The 22,437-nt window shown below is 40.5% G+C and overlaps 1 protein-coding gene across 4 annotated transcripts in view; it reads left to right on the top strand.

Annotated features, from left to right (window-relative positions):
- Positions 1 to 22,437, top strand: part of nbeab (neurobeachin b) — a 199,255-nt gene that overhangs the window by 62,738 nt on the left and 114,080 nt on the right. For all 4 annotated transcript variants that reach the window (XM_013911568.1, XM_013911567.1, XM_013911566.1 and 1 more), the window contains exons 9-26: positions 775 to 972; positions 1,099 to 1,232; positions 3,019 to 3,127; positions 5,302 to 5,454; positions 6,861 to 7,029; positions 12,280 to 12,359; positions 12,982 to 13,044; positions 13,427 to 13,524; positions 13,951 to 14,043; positions 16,513 to 16,621; positions 16,723 to 16,804; positions 16,910 to 17,033; positions 17,636 to 17,828; positions 17,983 to 18,972; positions 19,905 to 20,122; positions 20,371 to 20,524; positions 20,881 to 20,889; positions 21,314 to 21,493. In XM_013911568.1, the coding sequence (XP_013767022.1) occupies positions 775 to 972; positions 1,099 to 1,232; positions 3,019 to 3,127; positions 5,302 to 5,454; positions 6,861 to 7,029; positions 12,280 to 12,359; positions 12,982 to 13,044; positions 13,427 to 13,524; positions 13,951 to 14,043; positions 16,513 to 16,621; positions 16,723 to 16,804; positions 16,910 to 17,033; positions 17,636 to 17,828; positions 17,983 to 18,972; positions 19,905 to 20,122; positions 20,371 to 20,524; positions 20,881 to 20,889; positions 21,314 to 21,493 (3,156 nt within the window). The remainder of the gene's footprint in view (positions 1 to 774; positions 973 to 1,098; positions 1,233 to 3,018; positions 3,128 to 5,301; positions 5,455 to 6,860; positions 7,030 to 12,279; positions 12,360 to 12,981; positions 13,045 to 13,426; positions 13,525 to 13,950; positions 14,044 to 16,512; positions 16,622 to 16,722; positions 16,805 to 16,909; positions 17,034 to 17,635; positions 17,829 to 17,982; positions 18,973 to 19,904; positions 20,123 to 20,370; positions 20,525 to 20,880; positions 20,890 to 21,313; positions 21,494 to 22,437) is intronic.

Raw genomic sequence — 22,437 nt, 5'->3', positions numbered from 1 at the left:
CCAAAAAGACTGCTCTGACAGTGCCTTGTCTGCAGCCTTCTTTTAGTATGTTTTTGTGAGAGTTCAGCAGTAACTGTGCTCGGCTTGAATTTGCTGATGAACAGAGTGGAGTAAATGCTTCTTGGTTAAATTAATGCAGGTACACAATCATCTCTGGTATCAAAGCAGCTTTGATCTTTGTCATCAGACCCTAATCATTGTACTCTGCAGTCGAACTTGAAGATTGTCATCAGGCAATGTTGCACTCAGAACAAAAGGCTTACGTGCACATTCAAAGTAAGACAAAATATGCAGCAAATATCTCCATATCTCCAAGAGACATAGCGATGAAAATAATTCATTTTACAAATATAAGTTTAAAAATGAGTTTTACGTCTCATATTTTGGAAATTTATTTACAGCCATTTTGAATACAGCTTTTCTTTTGACATGTAAACATAATACTGCTGTCACAGCTCACTTTATTCTCTTAGTTACTAAAAAGCTAATGGTTTTGCCTTTGTTGTTGATTGCACCCATACAGAATGATAGAGATGAACAGGATGCTTTAATCAATGGAGAAAATTCATTTTGAAAATGGCGATATGCTGTAATGCACTCAGTGTCAGCCATTTTTCATTCTCAAATGAAGTTATAATTAAAAGATAACACCCAAGAGGCAATGATGGGGTGTATGTTCACTAAGAAAAATACATAGCCCATCACTCTCACACTTTTATTTTTGTCATTCCTTTATTTGATTTCTCTCTCTCTCTCTCTGTTTTTTTCTAACAGAGTACATTTAAGTTCAAGTCCGAGAGTGATATTCACTTAGCAGAGCATCACAAGCAGGTATTATATGACGGCAAATTAGCCAACTCCATCGCCTTCACCTATAATGCGAAGGCCACTGATGCCCAGCTTTGCCTGGAGTCTTCGCCTAGAGAAAACGCCTCCATCTTTGTGCACTCACCGCACGCCCTTATGCTTCAGGTCAGTTGCATTACTCTTAACTTTGTGCTCAATACTTTAGGTACTGACTCGTTCATTTTTATTACATAGGGTTTAAAATTCAGTCCGTACGAAGGCGTATTTATGGGTTTTGCCTTACCCTTCCAGGATGTGAAAGCCACAGTGACTCACTCCATCCATAGTGCCATACACTCTATTGGTGGGATCCAGGTTCTCTTTCCCCTCTTTGCCCAGCTGGACTTTCATCAGCTGAATGACAGCCAGGTGGAAACAACTGTCTGGTAAGAAGAAGCAATTTTGAGACTGTACGACTTCTTTTAGAAATGAAAGTAGAAGTTATATACATGAAACTGTAGATGAGGGGGGAAAGTTGTGAATTTAATTCCTTTTTGATATTTTTTTTATTGTGATTTATGGCTGTGTTTGTGACTGATGAAGGGTTGGCAACTAAAGTAATATTAATCACTTCTTAAAATGACTTAAGGGTTGCTTTTTCCCCCCATGAATACATCTTCATGTAAATTATCAAGTTCAGCTGCAACATTCCAGCATCTGACTTATCCTAATTGGGAAGTCACTGAGGTGTTCCAAATAATTATCACACTTTTTTGTGGTGTTAAGCTTATTGGCAGTTAACCTCATAACTCACTGGGAGTAAAATCAACAGAAGCAATGGGCTATTTTGTTAAACTTGATGCTTAATATGGTTGAAAACTACGAATGTGGGTTTGCTTATGATTTTATAGTAGATGACAACTTATGATGGATTCAGTTCAGAAACACCCAGGGTCTGCAGCATGGATTTGTTGGATAAATAATGCAGTGATGAGATTTTCTGTATCATATAGCAGTCTTGGTCAAGCTGTAGTCCCCTTTCATTATTATCTCTGCTCACTGCTTCAGACTCCTCTCACCCCATCGTTCTGAGCTGGTCTGCCCAAAGCTTCCCAACTGTGCCCAGGATGGAGCCTGAGCTCTGCTCTAATCCTGTGTTAGTTCAATGACATGGATGGATGCAGGAGTGGCCGCATAGCAGCACAAATCCCTGATACCCAAAGCTCTGTCCCTCTGTAGATTCCTCTCCTCTCAGCTCTCTGTCCCTCCTCCTCTCTTTCTAGCATGTTAGTCTTTGGCTCACTGTGTGCAACTCTCCCAAGCACTTTGCTTTGTCCTTGCCGTGGCTTTTAGACTGAGTCCTTCTAAAAGCCTGTTGGGCTGAGAAGTTCAAAGCGTCTGCAACAATTAACTCCATATAATGCTCCCTGATCTGCCTTGGCTGCTCTTGACAGCATCATCAAATAGTGATTTAAAAAAAATCCCCTTTAATAATAGCGTGAGCCTGTGTCACCTTGATTTCCAAGCAGTGCTGGTGTCGCATCAGCTACGACTCCTTGACCAAATTGGAAAGAATCTCTGCTTGCAGCAAAGGATCATGGGATAAACCAGACCCACACAGAGTCGTGTCATTTAATTCTGTTCTCTGTTTAAGTAAATAGACCAAAGGGGGGAAAAAAACGACTTGAAGTTAACATTAAGTAAAGGAGTTTGTATGCATGTAGTGTATGTTCTCTATACATGAGCAAGCCTGCAGAGGAGTGATTGTGTCCTTGTGATTGTTGTGCTGGGGTGAAAACCACTAGAGGATGTGAGGAAAAGCCGATTAAGAAGTGTCACCAAGCACCACTGTTCCTCAGCCAAAGGCTTCTGCTGAGAAAAAAACCCTGCAACAAAGAAAAAAAATGCCTTCACTGCACTGCCCTGCCGCCTCCTTCTTCCCCCACCTCATACAAAAATATGATACCTACAAACTCTGTTACAGTTCACCATAAAGAAATTCCCCTGTCCCTGGAGAACCCAGCAAACCAGCCTTTTCTCCTGCACTGAAGAGGGATGAAAGCAGTGAGCTAGAGTTCCCAGCTGACTTCTGACATCCTCTGAAAATGACCTTGTTTCCCCCCCTTTTCATTCTGTTTATAGAATAGTTGATGGACCAATTACATCTTAAGAGTCTGTGAGTCGATGAGTATTTTATTCCTGTGTGAGAGATTGTGACTTTTACTTTTACAGCGCCACTCTCATGGCTTTTCTGCTTGAGCTGCTCAAGAGCTCCGTGGCCATGCAGGAACAGATGTTGGGAGGAAAGGGATTTTTGGTGATTGGATACCTACTAGAGAAGGTATGCAAGAGCTTACACAAAATATTGCCACTGTTTTCCTACCACAGTGTAAAGTTTTCTAATTTAACCTGTGTTACCACACCTGTAAAAATACGCAGTACTTCTGGAATCAGCCCATAAAAAATGAAATAGAAAAATTTAGACAGTTTTGCCTTCAGGTTCATCTCCTTGTGCGAGCTGGGACTGCTTTCATCAAAGCTGCTATCTTTAGATTAGATGCTTCCTTGATCTCACACATTTCTACAAGACACATATTTCACAAATCACAGTTCTTGTCGTATTTGCTAAATGTCCTTCATCAAATTTCTCAATATGGTACAGTACAATTTATTGTTCAGTCTCATCCCGGGAACACATTCACAGTTCTCAAATCTTGTGAATGTAGTAAAAAAAAAACCCAAAAACCTGCCAGCTATGCTACAAGCTGTCGAGACATGCACACGAAGATGGCCCTGAAAGGGAAATGATTCGGCTTCAGGCAGTTTTAATTGGTTGTTTGTTTTTCTTTTGTTTTTCTTGTATGAATAATACAGGAACATTTTGACCCAACTTCACTATAGAACCTGTACGCTTATATAAACTGATTAAACAACAGCATTTACCCCACAGCCATCACACTACTGAACACAGAGCATTCGCTCCCCTGCTAACAGACCACAAGACTCAGTATCACTGCAAACACTCACTCATGCTGCTTTACATTTGCACAGTACAGCTCATCATCAAATTCTCACTCTCTAAATGTGCGTATTGTACCTTTTTATGTATTCAGTATATGCATCTTATTAAATTTGTTCTAGTTTTGCTATTTTTATATTAGATATTTTTTTTACCAGGCATCTGCTGGCTTGTTCTAAACAATATGTTGTTCTTTCATAATGTCTGTCTGTATGGCTATTGTTATGATGTGCTCATAGGCCACAACAAAAAAGTCAGGGTTTATTATAATAATCATGATGCGTGTAAGATGCTGTCTGACTGTCTGTCTGTGAGAAATTACAAATAAAATAACAGCTGTATAGACGTTTATTATAGTTGAAAAAAGCACATGTTCACCACTTCATTTTCTAGTTCAATAAAAGGATAACTGGGAAATTATTTGGCTTTTTTTCCCCAACAAAATCTTTTCAAAGTCCTATCCCAGCGATCTACCATTGTCCTCAGTGCCAATGTGCACCGCGTCGCCCCACACTCTCACAGCCCCGTCACTACTCTAATCTGTCGTTGCCTGTAGCAGAGTCCTAAATGTGTCTTTGAACTAAACAGAGCTAGAGGAAGAACACCCCCCTCCTCCGCCCTCCCTTTCTTTTCACATCAATTTTTATTTACCCATTTTGTGATTCAGATCTAGCAGCCGGTGTCTCTAGAGTGCTCGCTCTTTTGGAGCGCTGAGAAATGATGCCACTTTGTCACTCAGTGACTTGCCTTCCTGCTGGCTTCAGCTGCTGTTAAGTAACAGCCAGGCAGAGTCGGCACCTGAGAGCTGAAGGTTTTTTTTTCCCCCCCTTGCTTCCTTCCCGCCGCCAGGTTTCACACTTTCACATATCGCACCATCTGTTCATTATCTGTTTATGCCACACCTTCCCTTCTTCCCGGGCCTTCATTTTATCCCCTCTCTTGCCCTCAGCAAGTGTCCACCTGGACAGTGAACAGGTGCCAGACATGATCGCTAAAAGAACTCGTCAAAGTTGACTTTTCTGCAAAGTCAAAACAACTTGCACTCATTTTGTTTGAATATTTTAATATAATATACAGTATATTTAATTTATAATTGGACTTCAGTAACTTGACAAAATGACTGAGTAGATCAATTTTTCACCCATGCCAACATACACAACATACACATAGATGAATATTAAATATATATTTATATGTGTAGATGTAGATTTTCAAAATGCACATTATCATATCACACTATATTATCTGCTGCTGACCACTTTTGTAGTTTAATGCTTCTATCTTTCAGGTGTCGGTGACACAGTTACAGATATTTTTATTCGGTTTGTGACAAAAGGCTTTAGCTTCCTCTGGATATTGCAGACACATTTCACAAACAGTTACCTTAGGGGTTTGCTTGATGCAGCAAGTATCAGGGAACATAAAAACTTGCTTACAGCAGAATCGTCTTGGTGACACAATTGTTATTTAACATGACTCTGTGATTCTCTCTACAGTCATCACGTGTACACATCACCAGGGCTGTATTAGAACAGTTCCTCTCCTTTGCAAAGTATCTGGATGGTCTAACACATGGAGCACCACTCCTGAAGCAGCTATGTGACCACATCCTTTTCAATCCTGCCATCTGGATCTACACCCCTGCCAAGGTGAGTTCCTGCAGGTAACTCTCACTGGCATATCCAGAGTTACAATAACAGGCTTTAGTAATGCCCCACATCATGATTTCTTCTGTAGCGTGGGGTGGTAATAAAAAAATAAAAATCCTTACACATTCATTCTATTTTAATGGAAACAGGCTGTCAAGTATGCATCATACTGGTGTCAGTTTTGATGAGATTCTCAGTGACAGCAAGCAATTGTGCATGTGGCAATAAAATAAACTATATGGGTAATAACACTGCAAGTGAAAAACGTTTTTATGAATAATTATTAAATATTTTTCCAAGGATCAACTTGCATTAATTTGAACCAAAGGAAAGCTATTTTTACTCTGCCAGTTGAGATGTCAAATAAAAGTAAATTATGTCGTTTTACCTCTAGACGGTGTTCAAGGCCCAAGTGACATTCAGTGAACTACTGCTTTTCTAGCGTGTTTTAAATGTTCCAGAGGTCTTTTCCACCTCCTTTTAAAAAATGACCCATAAAAAATAGGATGAGGTCTATCAAAGAAGCTAAATGTGTGTGTGGCAAATACATTTGCCTCAGGAATGCTGCTTGTGGTGCCAAGGCATGAATAAATAAAAAGAGGAAATAAATACAAAAGTGTCTGGAGGCTCGACTGCCACACTCCTCCAAAATAGGGCATAGAGAAAAGAGTAGAGAAATGAAAGAAACAGCTAGGTAATGAAGTGGGGTAGAACACTTTAGCTACACACAGCTACTCTGGCTCCTTCCCTGAGGACATCCCACAAGGTCCACATTTCCTCTCTTCACATTCTCGAGCTGCACAGGCTGCAGAGAGCCAGCTGTGCCAGTGAGCACCCTGACATGCACTGTGCATTAATTACACGGGACCTATGATGTCCTTCCATGGTCATATAAGATTTTGTGAGCAATTTTAATACTCTGTTCCCATGGATATTGCTTTAACAGTATTGCAGTGTTCATTTGTCTCAGAGGCCCTCAAACGATATCACATCACACGCACATCATAGCCACTCTGCCACCTTTCATCATGACTCATATTTGGCTCATTACTATCTTGCAATTTATGACATATGGGGGAAAAGCCATCAGTATTTAGTGCTAAAAGGGCTGTAGTAGGATTAAGGATTCTTCTCAGGTCTACTGCTAATTACAGAGGACATGCTAATCATCACTGAACAGAGTGGAGCTGCGACAAATATGAAATTGAGTAATACAGGGTCAGTGGCCATCTAGAGCATACACCTGCAAGGATAATGAGCTCGGTTAGTGTGAAATATCACAGCAAAACTTCTTTCTAAAAGTGGTTTGTGGTTCATTGGGCTGATGTCAATATTTACTTACATTTTTCACTTAACTGTGCATTTAGTAACATGAGTACATCTATGTGTCTATGTTTGTGTTCCAGGTACAGCTCTCTCTGTATACCTACCTTTCTGCTGAGTTTATTGGCACAGCGACCATCTACAACACTATTCGTCGGGTGGGGACTGTGCTTCAGCTCATGCATACGCTGAAGTACTACTACTGGGCTGTCAACCCTTCAGAAAGCAGCGGCATCACACTAAAGGGTCTTGGTGAGCCTATGAAGCATCCTAGATCATTTTGAGCAAGTTCTTTTTTTCTCTCTTTGATGTGGATTTAGGATTTGATTTGATGGGGGTTGCTGTTTATGTAAACTCTTTCTCATCCATCCGAGGGCTCATCCACGAGAAGCTCTGTGTTTTCGTAAGCAACTCATTGGTACCGAACCAATCACAGTCATTGTGTTCAGTCAAAAGCCTGCTATCAAAGCGTCTTCCTGAAATGGCAGCAGCTCCCCCTCATTTGAAATGACTCATCTCCACATGGAAGCGCTTGCTTGTCAGCTGTTAGGACCGTGGCCATCACAGGAGATGACAGTGAAGCAGACACACCATATCAATATTGTCATCCCACTCGGGTGCTTAGTGTGGGTGTTAGGTCTCTGAAACCTGGGCCAATAGCATGACTGGCATCCTCAGTCTGTGAAACAACAGCATGTCACCAAGCAGGCTGTGCTGGGAGTGAAAGTGCCCTTGAACTGTCATTTCCTTTTTGCTATCCATTATTCTTTACTGAAACTATCTGTGTCACAGTGTAAGATTTGTTTTATGTTGGATCTTAGAGCTCACTTTATACTGCACCAATGCCCAATGAAATTTACTTGCTGAAGGTTGAAGCTTGTATTCTGACAATGACAATGTCATACTTGTTGTACAATCAGAGGCTGTTTTCTTCCAAAACTCATGCTTCTCTACCCCCAGCGTTTCCTGCGGCACTGATCATTTCTTACTAATTCTGTCGGGCTGTTGCAGAGCTGGCTGAATATTGCAGTGTTTTGTCTGTATATACCACATCAAGACACTTTGCCTGCGTCCATGATACTTGACCAATGGGTGTGATCCTAACTGATATAATTCTAATAGTGGTAGTGACATACAGGCTGAGTTACGCTCATGATTTCTGACTTTATTTAGTTCCAAATCACATCAGCTCACACCAGGTAGTGTCCCTTATTCCTTCCTTTGTAGATCAAAGGATGTTAACAGGATTCAAGTAATGAAAGTTCATCCTAGAGATGTGGGCCAGATTAAAGAAACCCTGAATCCTTGACCTTTACTGTGAGGAGTTATTGAGGCATTTCTGATGCCATGATTTGGGTACTATTTCTGTTTTTAATAAAAAAAGAAAACAAAATTCTAATTATTAAACAGAGTTATCTGTTTTAGTCATGAAACATTTCTATCCTGATGGGAGCAGTTTATAACAGATCATGGGCCACAAGGGAGCATTTAATGAGTATGAAATTGTATGAATCACATGACTTTTGCAAGTGTTGAAGCCAAAATCCTGTTAGGACATTTTTTCCCTTTAATTCTCATGTCTTGTCTTGAGTTCATGTTCTAGGACAATGAATTCTTTTCACCCTACTCCGACAAGATTTTATCATAACCTGTGTGTTGAACACTCCGTTCACCAATTTGTAATAACTTACTGTGATGCTAAAATAGCTTGTTTAGGACTTGTTTCTGTCCTAAACGTAGGAACTGTAGTTTTTTTTTTTTTGCACAAGATTGTTTCAAGAGCGAGTTTCCTGTTTAGAAATACTCTGACTTACGATTATATCTGACTGTAATTTGATTTCCTGTACCAAATGAGAGAATGACGATGAGATAAACAGGGAGGAGCCATCCAAGGATTTCAACTCGTGTGGTAAACAGTCAGCAGAGGTTAAGAATAAAAAAGCTCCAGATTTACCAGTCTATCCCAGACTTTGACTTACAATCATGGGCATTGCCTTGTGACTCAGATAATTGAATGCCTAGATGAGGCTCCTTCACAAGGTGTCTGTGCTTAAAGGGGACAGAGCTGAAGTACACAGGGAAACTAGAAAGTCTGTGAAATTCTGTTTCGGCGTTCCATCATGCATCAGCACAAAATTAAGACTGATCCAAAAAGTACACTGGAGAAATATAAACAAAAAAATGCATTTTAAGTGGCACATGCAGCAGTCGCCGCTCAACAAAACTGTGAATAAAAAGAGGTGTGACAAACACATCCACATCTGCACTTACATTTTGTAGTCCATACTTGTCAAGCACATTCCTCTGCTGAGTTGGTTGTTTTTTTCGCTAAGCTGTCCCTGAATACAGACTTTACAAAGTGCAATTATGGTGCTGATTGTCATTGTGTGCCTGGTAGACTGTAATGGGCTGAAATAATGGTTGAGATTCAATGGAAGACCTCTCAAATGGATCACCTTTTTGCTGTACGTAATTTTCCGAGTGAGTCTGGTTTCATTGATCTGTGCATCTTTTGGCAATTCAGTTTTTCTCTGTCCTCCTAAACTGAAAAATGACCAAACAAAGATGCATACAAAAAGGGAGAGAGCCAAGCGGATAATGAAGTGTTCAATTATAGGACACAGAGAGGGCGTTTAAAACTGATTTCCTCCAGCTACTCGTTCTTTTTCTGGGAGTGCCTCCCCCTTTTTTTCCCTCAGGTCTTAATAGAGAGCGCTATCAAATTAAAGCCATGTATCATTCGGTTATGCGCAGAATCAGTGCAGACACTCATAGACAGTTGCTCATTGCTCAGCTTCTGTCAGTCTGTGACATGTACCCACAAGCCAGCACACAATTTGTCTCAATCTATATCATTCTCCTTTTGTCTTTGTCTCTGCCTTGACTGTTTTACTAAATAATGAGTAATGAGATGGGCAGCAAAGTTTCTTGGCCATTTACCACATTGGCTTTAATGTTATCCCCATTATAAGAGAAATCACCAGTTACAGACATGCAGGGATGCTTCAGAGGAATAATACGATCAAGAGTTTTAGATGAATAGTGTGTGTGCGTGTCGTCCTTAAGGGTAAACCACCATGTATCTTTGGTGAAGGCTTTCACTTCTTTCATTGGTGTGCTGTCACATTTACAAATTTATAGCATGAAAACTCAACAGAGCACATGAAGGGAAAAAAAGGTTTTAATATCTACAAACATTTGTCTGTAGCCTGTCTGCGTTCTGTTTACAAGTCACGTTTGAACAATCTTTGGTGGAGGAAATATGTGGCGAGAAGAAGAGGGATGGCATTACATTTACCATCATGCTGTTTTCATGCACGGAGTGGATCTGACTAGGTAACTGAGGGGCACCATGCACACTCGTAGGATAGCAATCTGGAAATACGACTTATTACAATGTTTGGTTTGGTATGTTATAAAAATCTAGTTCTAAGTTGTCCCAGTGCAGCTGCAACTTTAAGGCATTTTTCAGACAGTATTTACAAAAGAATCACATTTATGCAGTAAAACATCAATATAGAGCCACAAGTTGCTTTACCCTTTAGTAAGGGCAGGACTGAATTGCGGTCTGTCCCTATGAAATGTTTTCTTATTGCAGTTTAAAGTGATTATACTCTACATGCCATAACAAAAAAGGTTAAACCTGGGTAAAAGATGCAAAAGCAACTCATGGCTAAATCTAAAGGAAAAAGTGAGTGCTACTGCAGATTATTACATCATGTCAGAATTTGTTTGTTTGGAAACATTCACTCAACAAATTAATTTACTCACTATTCTATTGAAACCCTTGTACCAATAGACGTCACACATGTTTTTGTGCATGCCATAACTTTGTTATTATCATCAGTCATAACCTGAAATTAGGCTCCTGCATTAATCACATGGACATAAATCGCTTTTCAATAAAGGCTTTCTCCTTGTGCCCTTGAGACGCAGGAAGTAAAGCAATCTGTAAATGAGAAACAAGGGCCGTTCAGAGCTGCTGAGCATAATTGGTTGCGAATAACTGAGATGCGGCAGCTGTAGTAATAATGTTCTTATCGTCCCTTCTATGTCAGACTCTGTCCCTGCCCTGGGTTTTTTGTCTCTCCCTCTATTAATCAGTGTCAGGATGCAGCAGCACTTACCATCATCCTGCAACCTCAGGGAACCTCATCATTGATTACATTGACCGGTTGTTGAAGGAGGATGGTCAGTTGTCTACTGCGGTTGTATCTGTCATCGTGGCATGGTCCCCATTTCAAATGAACATGTGTTCTGCCAAGGTGGAGGTTAGAGTTTATCAGGGCTGAGAAGAGAAGAAAGACAATGAAAAAAGTATCAAATTTTCCATTAAACACTTGGTTTTTTGTGTTTAACGCTGTTACTGTCATTTCTTACCTGTGTAAATGCAACAGATTTTGTCAGTGTACCTTATTGGCTACATAGGATGTATAAGAAATGAACTGTAGATATAAATATGTGTGTGCATGCACCAGATTTCCTGCCTTTGTGCTACAGTGAGAGTTCTGCTAATCCTAAGGGGATTGGCTTGTATTGTCATAGACGGTAATGTATGCCACATCCTGTATATTCTGATGTGTCGGTCTGAATAGCTCTGTATTGTTGTGATCTGCCTGTTGCTGGAGCCCATTAGAGTGTTTGCTCATGAAAACATGTTTTGGTTAATACAGAAGAGCTTATGATAATGAGCAGTGGCTGATTGTGTCAACATTAATTCTTGTGCCAGCCAAATCACTGCAACGGGAGCAGCTCTTTGATATGACGGTTAATCAGCGTTTTTTGTCATTCCTGGCGTTCTATTTTATTTACACCTGGTGACAGCGCTTAGCTCATCACATGTTGACTAAGTTAGAATGTGAGGCTAACTTCAGAGTGCCAAAGTGACCTTAAGTTGGCAAAGGCATTCTGCGTAGATTTAATGAGATGTTGGCAGGTGTGACGGGCAGGTGTGACAGAGGTGACCTTGGGCTGGCTGCCTGGGTACTGTGTTGTGGCCAAGGCTACGTGGGATACACAGAGTTTGGATGCTGTGTGGATGATGAATACGTTTAAGATGAATACTCCAAATGAGCCCTTCCCAGGCTTAAAGCATAAAGCCAGAGTACGTGTTCTGCTCTGATGACAAAGTGGGAGATTGGCTGTATGCCCAACACTAGGTTGTTGGTGAAACTTTTCATCCACACACTGAAGGTGAATCCAGTGAATCAATAAAGGACATCATAGACCAAAAACTGTAACAACAAAACATACCCAAAATAAATCTAAAAATAGTCACTTGCGCTTTAAAAGGCTCCCAAGCTTTTTCTCAAAAGCCCAGAGGAGCAGAAAATATGACTTTAACGAGAGAAATATTTTAAGGTTATTAAAAAACATCAAAAAGGAATGGATAAGGCACCAATAAAATATTACAAATTGAGACAAGATTGGAAAATAAATGACAGGAATATGTTTTATTTGGTTCCTGTACCTCCTTTCTCATTTTTATCTCTCCTTTCACAGATGGTCCAAGGCCAACCCAGAAAGAAATAATTTCTTTGCGGGCATTCATGCTTCTCTTCCTCAAGCAACTCATCCTGAAGGTATATTCTACCTGTCTTTGTGCCTCATAGCTCCTCACACGGCTGCACTGAGAAAATATGGAGATCGCTCCTCTGTTATCCTATAATGTTATCCTGGCCTGCTCCTTAATAAATTCAGGAAACTAGCTGGGCATGAAAAGTTTAATGGATTCAGTAAAAAAAAAAGAAAAGAAGAAGACAGTTTTAATAATTATTTCATCATTGCGTGAAGATATATTTGTGAGTTTCAATTTTACAAATTGCTGTTTGTCTTTGCTTCAGCTAGTTTTTCTTTATTGCACGCAGGTAAGTTGACATGTTGCTGCTTACATCCTATGATATTATGTTTCTGCAGTTAATTATCGTGCTCGCATCCAGGGGCAGGGAAGAAGACCTATCAAATTTTAACACAGAGTAGAAATCAAGTTTGGAGTTATCTGTCTGTTCAATACAGTTTTGTTGCAGAAACGAGGTGCATCGATCGTAAACCCGTTCAGAGTACAACAATGAAAATTGACACTGAGGATGCCAAAACTCTTGTGTTTCACCTCAAGCAATTTCAAACGAATCGATGGAAAATCATAAAAGCTCTGAAGCCTTTTTTCAGCCTCTCTAATATTTAATTTTCTTTGCGCTCTTTCAGGACCGAGGTGTGAAGGAGGATGAGCTACAGAGCATCCTCAACTACTTGTTAACAATGCATGAGGTACCTCTGAGACTCTCGGCTCCTAGTAAATTAACTCAGTGTGTTATTGTATCACTTTGCTGCTCTAAGCTTCGAGGTCACAGTGCATTTTCATAATTGCTCATCTAGAAGCGGTTTGTTTTTATTTTAACACTTTAACTGCCAAATTAGTTTATATCTAACTGACGTTGCAATTTCTGATGTGCAAAAACTGGTCCCTGCTCTCGTACTGATTTTTTTTTAATCTTGTATCAGAGCCTCAGTTGTATTCTGTGATTGCAGTTTGTTTAAATTCTGCCTTTACTGCACTTTTATTAGTCTTAATAAGGAATCTTTTTGTTTAGAAGAAAAGCTGTGCTCTCTGCTTTTCTAAAACTTTCTTTCTCCACTGGATTGACTGCAGGACGAGAATCTGCATGATGTGCTGCAGCTGGTGGTGGCCCTCATGTCTGAGCATCCAGCCTCTATGATCCCTGCTTTTGACCAGAGAAATGGAATACGGTAAGCCCCTCAGGGAAAGACTCTTTGCTGTTCAGGCACAAAATGAAGAGGTGATTTCACAAAATAAACCTAAGCACCTAACGCTTGTGCTGATGCTGTGTGCCCGTGTGGTGCATGAATAATTCATATGTTCAACGAGGGAAAAAATATGCATAGGAAAGTAACAATATTACCATATTGATTTCACTGTATGTGATGATCAAACTTGCCCGATGTGATCCTATAAAATATAAATGCACACAGTGTAGCATTACATGTGAGTTCTAAGGAAATTGCTTGTGTTTTCTATAGCAGATTTTGATGCTAATGTAAATTCATTCTGAGAGGAAGTTGTTGTCAGCTAACTGCTGCAAAGCCTTTTTATCATCAGGGCTATACTCTGTCTAGACCATGTACTGTCGTTTTCACTGCTTGTTTATATTGCAGGGTAATCTACAAGCTCATGGCCTCCAAGAGTGAAAGCATTCGCGTGCAGTCCCTCAAAGTCCTTGGGTACTTCCTTAAGCATTTGGGCCATAAGTGAGTTAACATAACTTTGTAATTCCACACGCTTATGCATTTTATAGTGACTAATCTAAAGCTTAATGAAACTCAATATGTAATGTTGTAATATCTAATATGCAATTTTAAAATTTCCTGAGACTTCTTACCTGATTTAAATTCAATCCAATCCCCTTTAGGATGAACTTTCTGTGCACCTCTGGACTGCTTACATAACTATTATTGTCACATGCTGGTGATTTAACTTCTTTGTTAAACTGACCCATTGCTCATATCAGGGGACAAAATCCCCTCTGTGCCAAAGCCTCCATGTGTCACATTATGTAAGGAGCATATCTTTGAGCATACTCATCATCTGAGGTTGTGCATTGAATTCAGCCCGCTTCCACCCCCCAGATTGAGGCTACAGTACCAACCCAAAGTTCCACTCTACCAATCTAATGTGTTTAAAGGCGAGGCGTGCTTTCATGCCATCGTGCAGTGCAGGAGCACACAGCAGTTTGTTTGTTTTTTTTCGGTTTTTTTTTTTTTTTTTTGCATCAGCACAATTTTCACTCTACTTACCAGATTTGCCTCCCTGTGTACTTCAAAACCAAAAACACAAAAAAGTTAAAGAGGTGCTGTTTTTACACAGTGGAGGATTTCCACTATGCAAAGCAATTGCCCAAGCAAAGGTGTCCAGAATGATCTAAAAATAGCAGGAGTGCTGGGAGCATGGCAGGTGGTGGATATCTTGGCTTTTTTTTTCGGTTAGAGTCCTGGAACTTTTTTAATCATGCCTCATATAAAATGGTTTTAGTTTTGTTCATGCCCATGTCCAATTCAAGATTTCATAGGCTGGTGAGATAGAAAAAGAAAAATTCTAAATTAGGTTTTGGAGAAAGAGAAGTATCATCTGTTTCTGCTACAGGGAAGAGCCAAAAACTCTTGACTTGATGCCAGCTTTGCAAATGTGGGTGCACTTCCTTGTTGAACACCTGAATTCTTGGCGATTTGCCCGTAAACCATTAATTCACTTGAGAAGGGTAGAAGAAGCCCAAGTTACCGTCTCACAGTGTAAAATAAATAATAAAATACTGACTAGGATGTCAGCATATTATCAGTATTCTGCACATTAGAGGGGAAAGAGAGTGCCTACGGGTAGAAAGCTTATGGTTTAAAATGCAGGTTGCAGGGGAAGATATGCGGGTGGTGAGTTAACAATAGCGATGCATCAGGTAGTGTTACTGGTGCCTGCTGAATAGAAAGAAATGGCAAGCATAAGCCTCAGGCGCAATTGAAAAGCCTAAATCCTCACGTTGCCCTTTAATAGCTTTCGCACAAGGTAATGCACAGTGGCAGTTCCCTATAAGCGCTAGTGCAGCTCATAATGAATTAAAAGGGTTTTCTTGAGGTTATGAGTCTTTAATAATAATTTGATTTGTTATGTATATTCATTAGCACGGTGATGGTAGATATTGCTATTCTGTCTGGGTCGATGGGTCAACCCGATAAACAAATTAATTTGTATTTTGGGCCCAGGCAGTAGAAGAAAACTGGAAAAAAGAGCATGAGAGAAAGCAAATATAAGATATTTGCAAATTGTTCAAGTGCAAGTTTCACTCAAATCCCAGTTTTTGGTAATAACTTCAACTGCTCACACCGTAATCATAAAATTAAACATTTAAAAATCCTTGTGAATATGAAATGGGAGGTTTATAGCTTCAGATCTTAATGTGCTTACAGCTGTACAATTTCCTTATCTTTCTAATAGCAGGGTATTTAATCTTTTTTCACTGAATAGCTCACATCCAATTCCCATATTTTAAACAGTGTGCCTTCTTTATAATATTGTCTCAACTGTTAATTTAAAGTGTATTCAGGGAAAAAATAGAGTGTCATTGTCTGGATTTACATTGATGAAAGCATTGACAACAAAGCTTGTTCTTCTGCTTTATGGTGATGGTAACTGACTGTAAAGCTCAGCATGCTATGCATCATCACTCTGCCCTTTTCTCCTAAATTTCCATATTTATACAGTTGAGAGAAATGCTGCTCTTTCCCAAAGTGTCCAATTTGCCAGCCTCTATAAAATACAGATTTTGAAATTTATTAGGAAATTTCCAACTTGTCTTTAGTCAGAGTAAAGCAGCTTTAGGTTTGCATTATGACAGCAGTCCTTATACTTTTTGCCCATGCAGTTTGTCACTGTTGAACCAATTCACCTGTGGTATGCCTCTGTTGCATCTTGGAGCCTTTCCTAGTGACAGGATAACTTCGTTATCTTACACACCTCCAACAAAATTCCCCCAATTTATGACAGCAGGCAGTTCCTGACACTTGTCTCCAGAGCCTGGCTCCCTGTGGGTGAGAACTGGGAAGCAAGCTGACGGCACTCACTGATCCTTTCAGTGGCTTAGGGAGCTCTAAACAAGCCACTTTCCCATTATGCCGGTGTGTGTGTGTTTGTGTTTGTGTTTGTGTGTGTGTGATTGTGTTTATCTACAGGAGGAAGGTGGAGATCATGCACACACACAGCCTGTTTACTCTCCTGGGAGAGAGGCTCATGCTACACACAAACACTGTGACTGTGACGACCTACAACACTCTTTACGAGGTAACAAAACATTTTCCACTCCAATGTGCTAGCATTACTCCAACATTGGTCTTTATGTACAGTATGTGTGACTGACGTCTTTTCATCACCCTCTGCGCCAGATTCTGACGGAGCAGGTGTGCACGCAGGTAGTTCACAAACCCCATCCTGAGCCTGACTCCACTGTCAAGATTCAGAACCCAAGTGAGCCTGTTCTCTGTCACAGTCTTTTGCTTTCCAATGTACATGATTATCTAGCAGCATAGATAATACCTGCACCTTTTTGTGTTTGGATGGATGTGATATCAGTGATTCTCAAGGTAGTGGCAACTTTATTGAAGAGCTCTGCCCCCAGCACAGAGCTGATGGAGGTTCGCCGCCTCTTCCTTTCGGATATGATCAAACTGTTCAGCAACAGCCGAGAGAACAGACGGTGAGCAGAATCTAGCCACCTTCGCCCTCCCACGCCATTAATTATCCTGCTGGTTAATGTATCAGCCTATTAAACATTACCATCTTTAATTAATGCTAAATTATCTTTGGACGTGCATGTGTTCTCCAGCAGATGTTTCTATGACAGTTTTTGGCACTTGCTCATTTCTTCTTTCTCGCTTTTTCACTCAAATTTGTCCTTCTCATATCCGTATGCACACTATCTTAGTGCACATAGCAATTAGATTCCCGACCCTAGGAAACCTCTGGCCTAAATCAAGAACACTAATTAGCCTAAATTAAAAGGTCAAAATGCTGTGGCGTGTCAATCTGTTGATGTAAAATAAAGAAAAAAGTTCATGTTTTTTGTACTCTGCTCATTTTTTAATATTGGCAATAAAATAATAAAATCATTATAGAAATGGTCAAATAAACATGATGTGCTCTTTTGGTAGAAACAAGGATGTAGGAAAGAAGCAGAATATTAATTGGTTTAAATTATTTTATATCACCAGTCCTAATTAGAAATGTAAAACTAAAGGTAAGAGGATTAAATACTTGCCCTACGCAGATTGTATTAGCTGACTGATGTGCCTTTTGCAGGTGTTTGCTTCAGTGTTCCGTTTGGCAGGACTGGATGTTTTCTCTTGGCTACATTAACCCTAAAAGTACTGAAGAGCAGAAAATCACGGAGATGGTGTACAACATCTTTCGCATTCTGCTCTATCATGCAATCAAGTACGAGTGGGGAGGATGGCGCGTGTGGGTGGACACACTCTCCATAGCCCACTCTAAGGTGAGTGCTGTGTTGTACAGCAAAGAAGAAACACTGACCTCTGCCGTCCGTGGAAACATTGCAATTCATTCAGTCTTGTCTCCGCTGTCAGTTCACAGCTGGCTGTATCATAAATGTGTAGCTGATATTGTTTGTAAAACTGACCTTTTTATAGGTGACATATGAAGCACATAAAGAGTACTTGGCTAAGATGTATGAAGAGTACCAACGTCAGGAAGAGGAGAATATTAAGAAGGGGAAGAAGGGTTTGGTCAGCACCATCTCTGGTCTGTCTGCTCAAGCCTCTGGCATCAAGGGTGTGATCGAGATCAGAGAAATAGATGATAACTCCCAGACACCTGAGAGTGAGACAGAGTATGAGAGTTCAGACTCGCGCAATCTGCTGGCTGAAAGTAAAGGGTCTGAAGAGGGTTTCAAAGGAACAGAGGGTTTGGTAGATGGAGTCCGGGTCGAAGTTCATGATCTCCTGGTGGACATCAAGGCTGAAAAGGTGGAGGCTACGGAGGTTAAGCTGGATGATCTGGACCTATCCTCTGAACCTTTGGGAGTATCTGAAAATGGAGCATTGGTGGAGGTGGATTCCCTGTTGGATAATGTTTATTGTGCTGCTGTGGACAAGCTAAACACCAATGTTAACAGTGTGCTGTTGGCAAAAGGCAGCATGGATGACCAAAATGCAGCCCCTCTCATTACCCTAGATGAGGACAGCATCCCTCACAGCAACAGCTTCCTGTTTGGAAAGGTGGCAGGCAGCATTGAGGACAAGCTACTGCATGAACTCAATCCAAATGAGCCTTTGGTGCTACCCAGCCCAGAGCCACCAGTCCACAACAGTGCCGATACTGAACTGAGCCTTTTAGTCCACATGACACGCAGCTCTTTACCCAGTATCCTGGAGAAGGATGAATTTGAACTACAAACAGCCCTGGAGGGTATCAGCTCTGTTCCCGGTGCTGAGGCTGACACCTCTTCTAAAGACCTAGAGGTCACTGAGGGGACAGCGGCAGCTGAATCTGAAGGGGACCTCGTGTCTAATAAGACCAGCAGCGGTGTAGATGCAACAACCAACACTTCTGACACAGAAAAATCAGATGATGGCAAAGACAAGGACATGAAGAAGATTCAGACTACAGCCACCACCCAGGTTAGTGTGAAATTAAATCATGTAGTTCCCTCAAGCAAAATAAGTTTTCTCCAATATTTCGAGATTTTAAAAAAAAGTTTAAATAGAGGAAATGGTAAAAGTTCACTGACATGACCACCAATTTGAAAGCTTTTATCCAGGAGGGAATTATAACTGATAAATGAAATAATCTTGAATTTTAAAAAAGGTAGTGACAGAGTTGGAAAAAGAGAGGAAAGTAAGGAGTGAGGCTGAGGTCACTGTAGGGAAGTGTTAGCCCTTTTGAACAGCTCTATATTAACAGGCCCACAGAGATCATTCTTTTCCCCAACTGCATTTCTAATGGATACAGGAAGGCCTGGTGCACACAGGCGTCATCCCTCTGAGACTCAGGAAACTGGGCTGGTGGAATAGTTGGCTGAGCCAACATGAGGGTAGAAATAGACAAAGCATTATTCTGCAGCAATCGCCTGGGATTTATTCATTGCTCCCCTTATGAGCTGTGCTCCTTCTCAGAGGTCAGGATCTTTTGCTTGGATTGGGTCACTCTGATGGAGGGCTTGTGGGGAGCAGAGTTTATTTTTAAATCTTTTTTTGCTGTTGCGTAATTGCTCATGTTGAATTTATCACCATTGCTTTTTAAACAGGGCTTTTGCAGCACCTTGCTGACTCATTCATCTTAAAGCGGTTTCGTGGTTCCACTGGGCTTGTTGTTGTTTTTGGGGGAGTTTTCTGTACCCGCAGGTGTTAAGAGGTTATTTGAGGACTCTGTATAACCTGGCAATTTATCATTTGCAACTAATAGTATGACAGTAGGGTTATATCTGATTTTGGGCGAGCTATTGATCCGATAAGTACACTTAGATAATGTGTTTCAGTATCTCATGAATCTCACTGACTGTATATGTAATTCCAGATTAATTTGTTTAAGTAATTAACTGGTCTTCAATCAGAGTCTGCATGGCCGCCTGATCACCCAAATGGAAAGGGACATACATGTGGATCTTGGCTTCAGGGGGACGCCCATGACAGAGGAACAACGACGTCAGTTCAGCCCTGGCCCACGCACTACAATGTTCCGCATCCCAGAGTTCAAATGGTCAGCCATGCACCAGAGACTGCTCACTGACCTGCTGTTTGCACTGGAGAGTGACGTCCATGTCTGGAGGAGGTGTGTGAAATGATTTATGTGCGCTTGAGAGCCAGTGAGAGGGAGGGTGAGCATGGTGCACCTAGTGATACTTATCCTTACTACCCCTGTACCAGAACTAACACAAAGTTTGATTACTATTTTAGAGATATTAGATTCTTATTCATCTGATATTTTTGTTTCTTTGCTTACAGCGCAGTAAATTGTCCTGTGTTTCATAGAAGCGAGTAACACATGCTCGCGTTTTTTTCCCCTACCTCTCTTTGCAGTCACTCCACTAAATCGGTCATGGACTTTGTTAATAGCAATGAGAACATCATTTTTGTCCACAACACCATCCATCTCATCTCGCAAATGGTTGACAACATCATTATCGCCTGTGGAGGGATTTTGCCCCTTCTCTCAGCAGCCACGTCTCCTTCGGTAAGTAAACTGACTTTAGTGAAGGGGAATAATGACATCTAGTGGTAGTTTATTAAAACTGCTCCGTCTATGCTCTAACGATACAGTTTGTACCTGTGGGGGCTAAAAAAAAAATACTTGTTTGTGTTTATTGATTGGGGCTTTGCTTGTTCAGCTTCATCCTGCTATAATTAATGCTTGAGACATTATTTTGGCACAGTTTCTTATGCTTGTAATTAATTTCCCTGTGTGCCTTTCTTGTTTACTTTGATCTTTCTAGTACAATTATAAGATTTAATTTGCAGTCTTGAATTGAAATTGATTTTGATTTTATTTTTTTCCCCTCTCTTTCTTTTTTCCCATTTGTGCCTGTGTAGAGTACCAAGGTTAGTACTTCTATCGCTATTTTATTTGCTCTCTGTGAATTTTGCACTATAGTTATAAAATAATCTGTTGATTCATACTAAATAGATCTGAATACATATGTACTGCCCACATGTTGTGTGTGCGCGTGTGTGTGTGTGTGTGTGATTTACTTAAACTCAGATCCAATACTCCTCCAGTTTTTGCTTGTAATTCTAGCTCTACTTTCTTAGACACCCTATTTAGACCACTTATGAAATATGGTGTTTCCTACTTTCTGGCCTAAATTTCTCTGTGGAAAATTCAGCCACATTCTATACTGTATTAATAGATGTGACATGCCTACCTTTTCACATTTTTTGCACGTTTCCTTTAAATAATCACATTTTAACCACAGCTGGCAGTGAGAATGTGCATATATCAAGTCTCCCTTGTTGCTTCTTCAAGACTGATTTAGAGAACATCGAGGCAACACAGGGCATGTCCTCAGAGACCGCCATCACTTTCCTGTCCCGTCTCATGGTCATGGTGGATGTCTTGGTGTTCTCAAGCTCCCTCAACTTCAGTGAGATCGAGGCTGAAAAGAACATGTCCTCAGGTGGCCTGATGCGTCAGTGCCTCAGACTTGGTAAGATGGTGATCACATGTTTGTGGCCAGAGATGTGAATGAGTAAAAGTCAATGCAGTGAGGTAGCAATTAAATTAACATATCTTTATGTAGTGATTGTATACTGAAAGGTGAATGAGGTGGAAAATACCGTGACGGCAGTCTCTTCACATATTCTGATAAATCCTCTAATCCATGACAATCATAAAAAGGTCATTAATTTAGGAATGGTTTGCTAATTGTATACTAGATTGGAGAATGTTCAGGCTTTTGCTGCAGTTTCTATCGGTGAAAAATGAGTCAATTTTTTGGGATTCAGAGCCAGCAGAGAGATTCATTTGCAGTTTGATCAGGTTCTCTTTGCAAATGCTAGCCTTTTGTGTCTGTCATTAGTGTCTCATAGGACCCTGTGAGGTGCTCTCTGCCCATGTGCCTGTTTGCATGTGACATTTCATATAATAGAGATCAGATGAATTATATTTAAATAAAAAGGCAATAACAGCCTAAATTCAGAGTTACTAAAATGTGGACAGCTGTAAGATTCATAGTTCAGATGTTTTGGATGAAGTATCTGAAACACAAAGTCAGTCAAAATGTGTCTGTACCTGTTTGTTCCTGTGGGTTTGTGTGTTGGCGAGCCTGTGTTTGCTTGATTGCTGACTCATAAGTTGTGCTCTGGGGAATAGAAAATAGCCTTCAGACTACACAGTGTCCTTGGTGCAAACATACAATTTGTCATCACAGGCTTCAGTGTGAAATCGGTCTGCCTGCTGATTTTACTCCTGCTATCTTTCCTGACAGCCTGGAACAAATAGTCATCAGAGATAACTGATTCGTTTCAAAGAGTTTGTGCCTTTTATTAACATTTAATTTCCACTTAACTCTGAAATTAGCCTATTTATCTACTGTGTGTGTGTGTGTGTGTGTGTGTGTGTGTGTGTGTGTGTGTGTGTGTGTGTGTGTG

Source organism: Pundamilia nyererei, unplaced genomic scaffold, assembly GCF_000239375.1.
Source record: "Pundamilia nyererei isolate P.nyererei 1_Seehausen unplaced genomic scaffold, PunNye1.0 scaffold00066, whole genome shotgun sequence".
NCBI lineage: Eukaryota > Metazoa > Chordata > Actinopteri > Cichliformes > Cichlidae > Pundamilia > Pundamilia nyererei.
The sequence above is the reverse complement of the archived record's forward strand: the minus strand, read 5'-3'. Positions and strand labels throughout refer to the sequence as shown.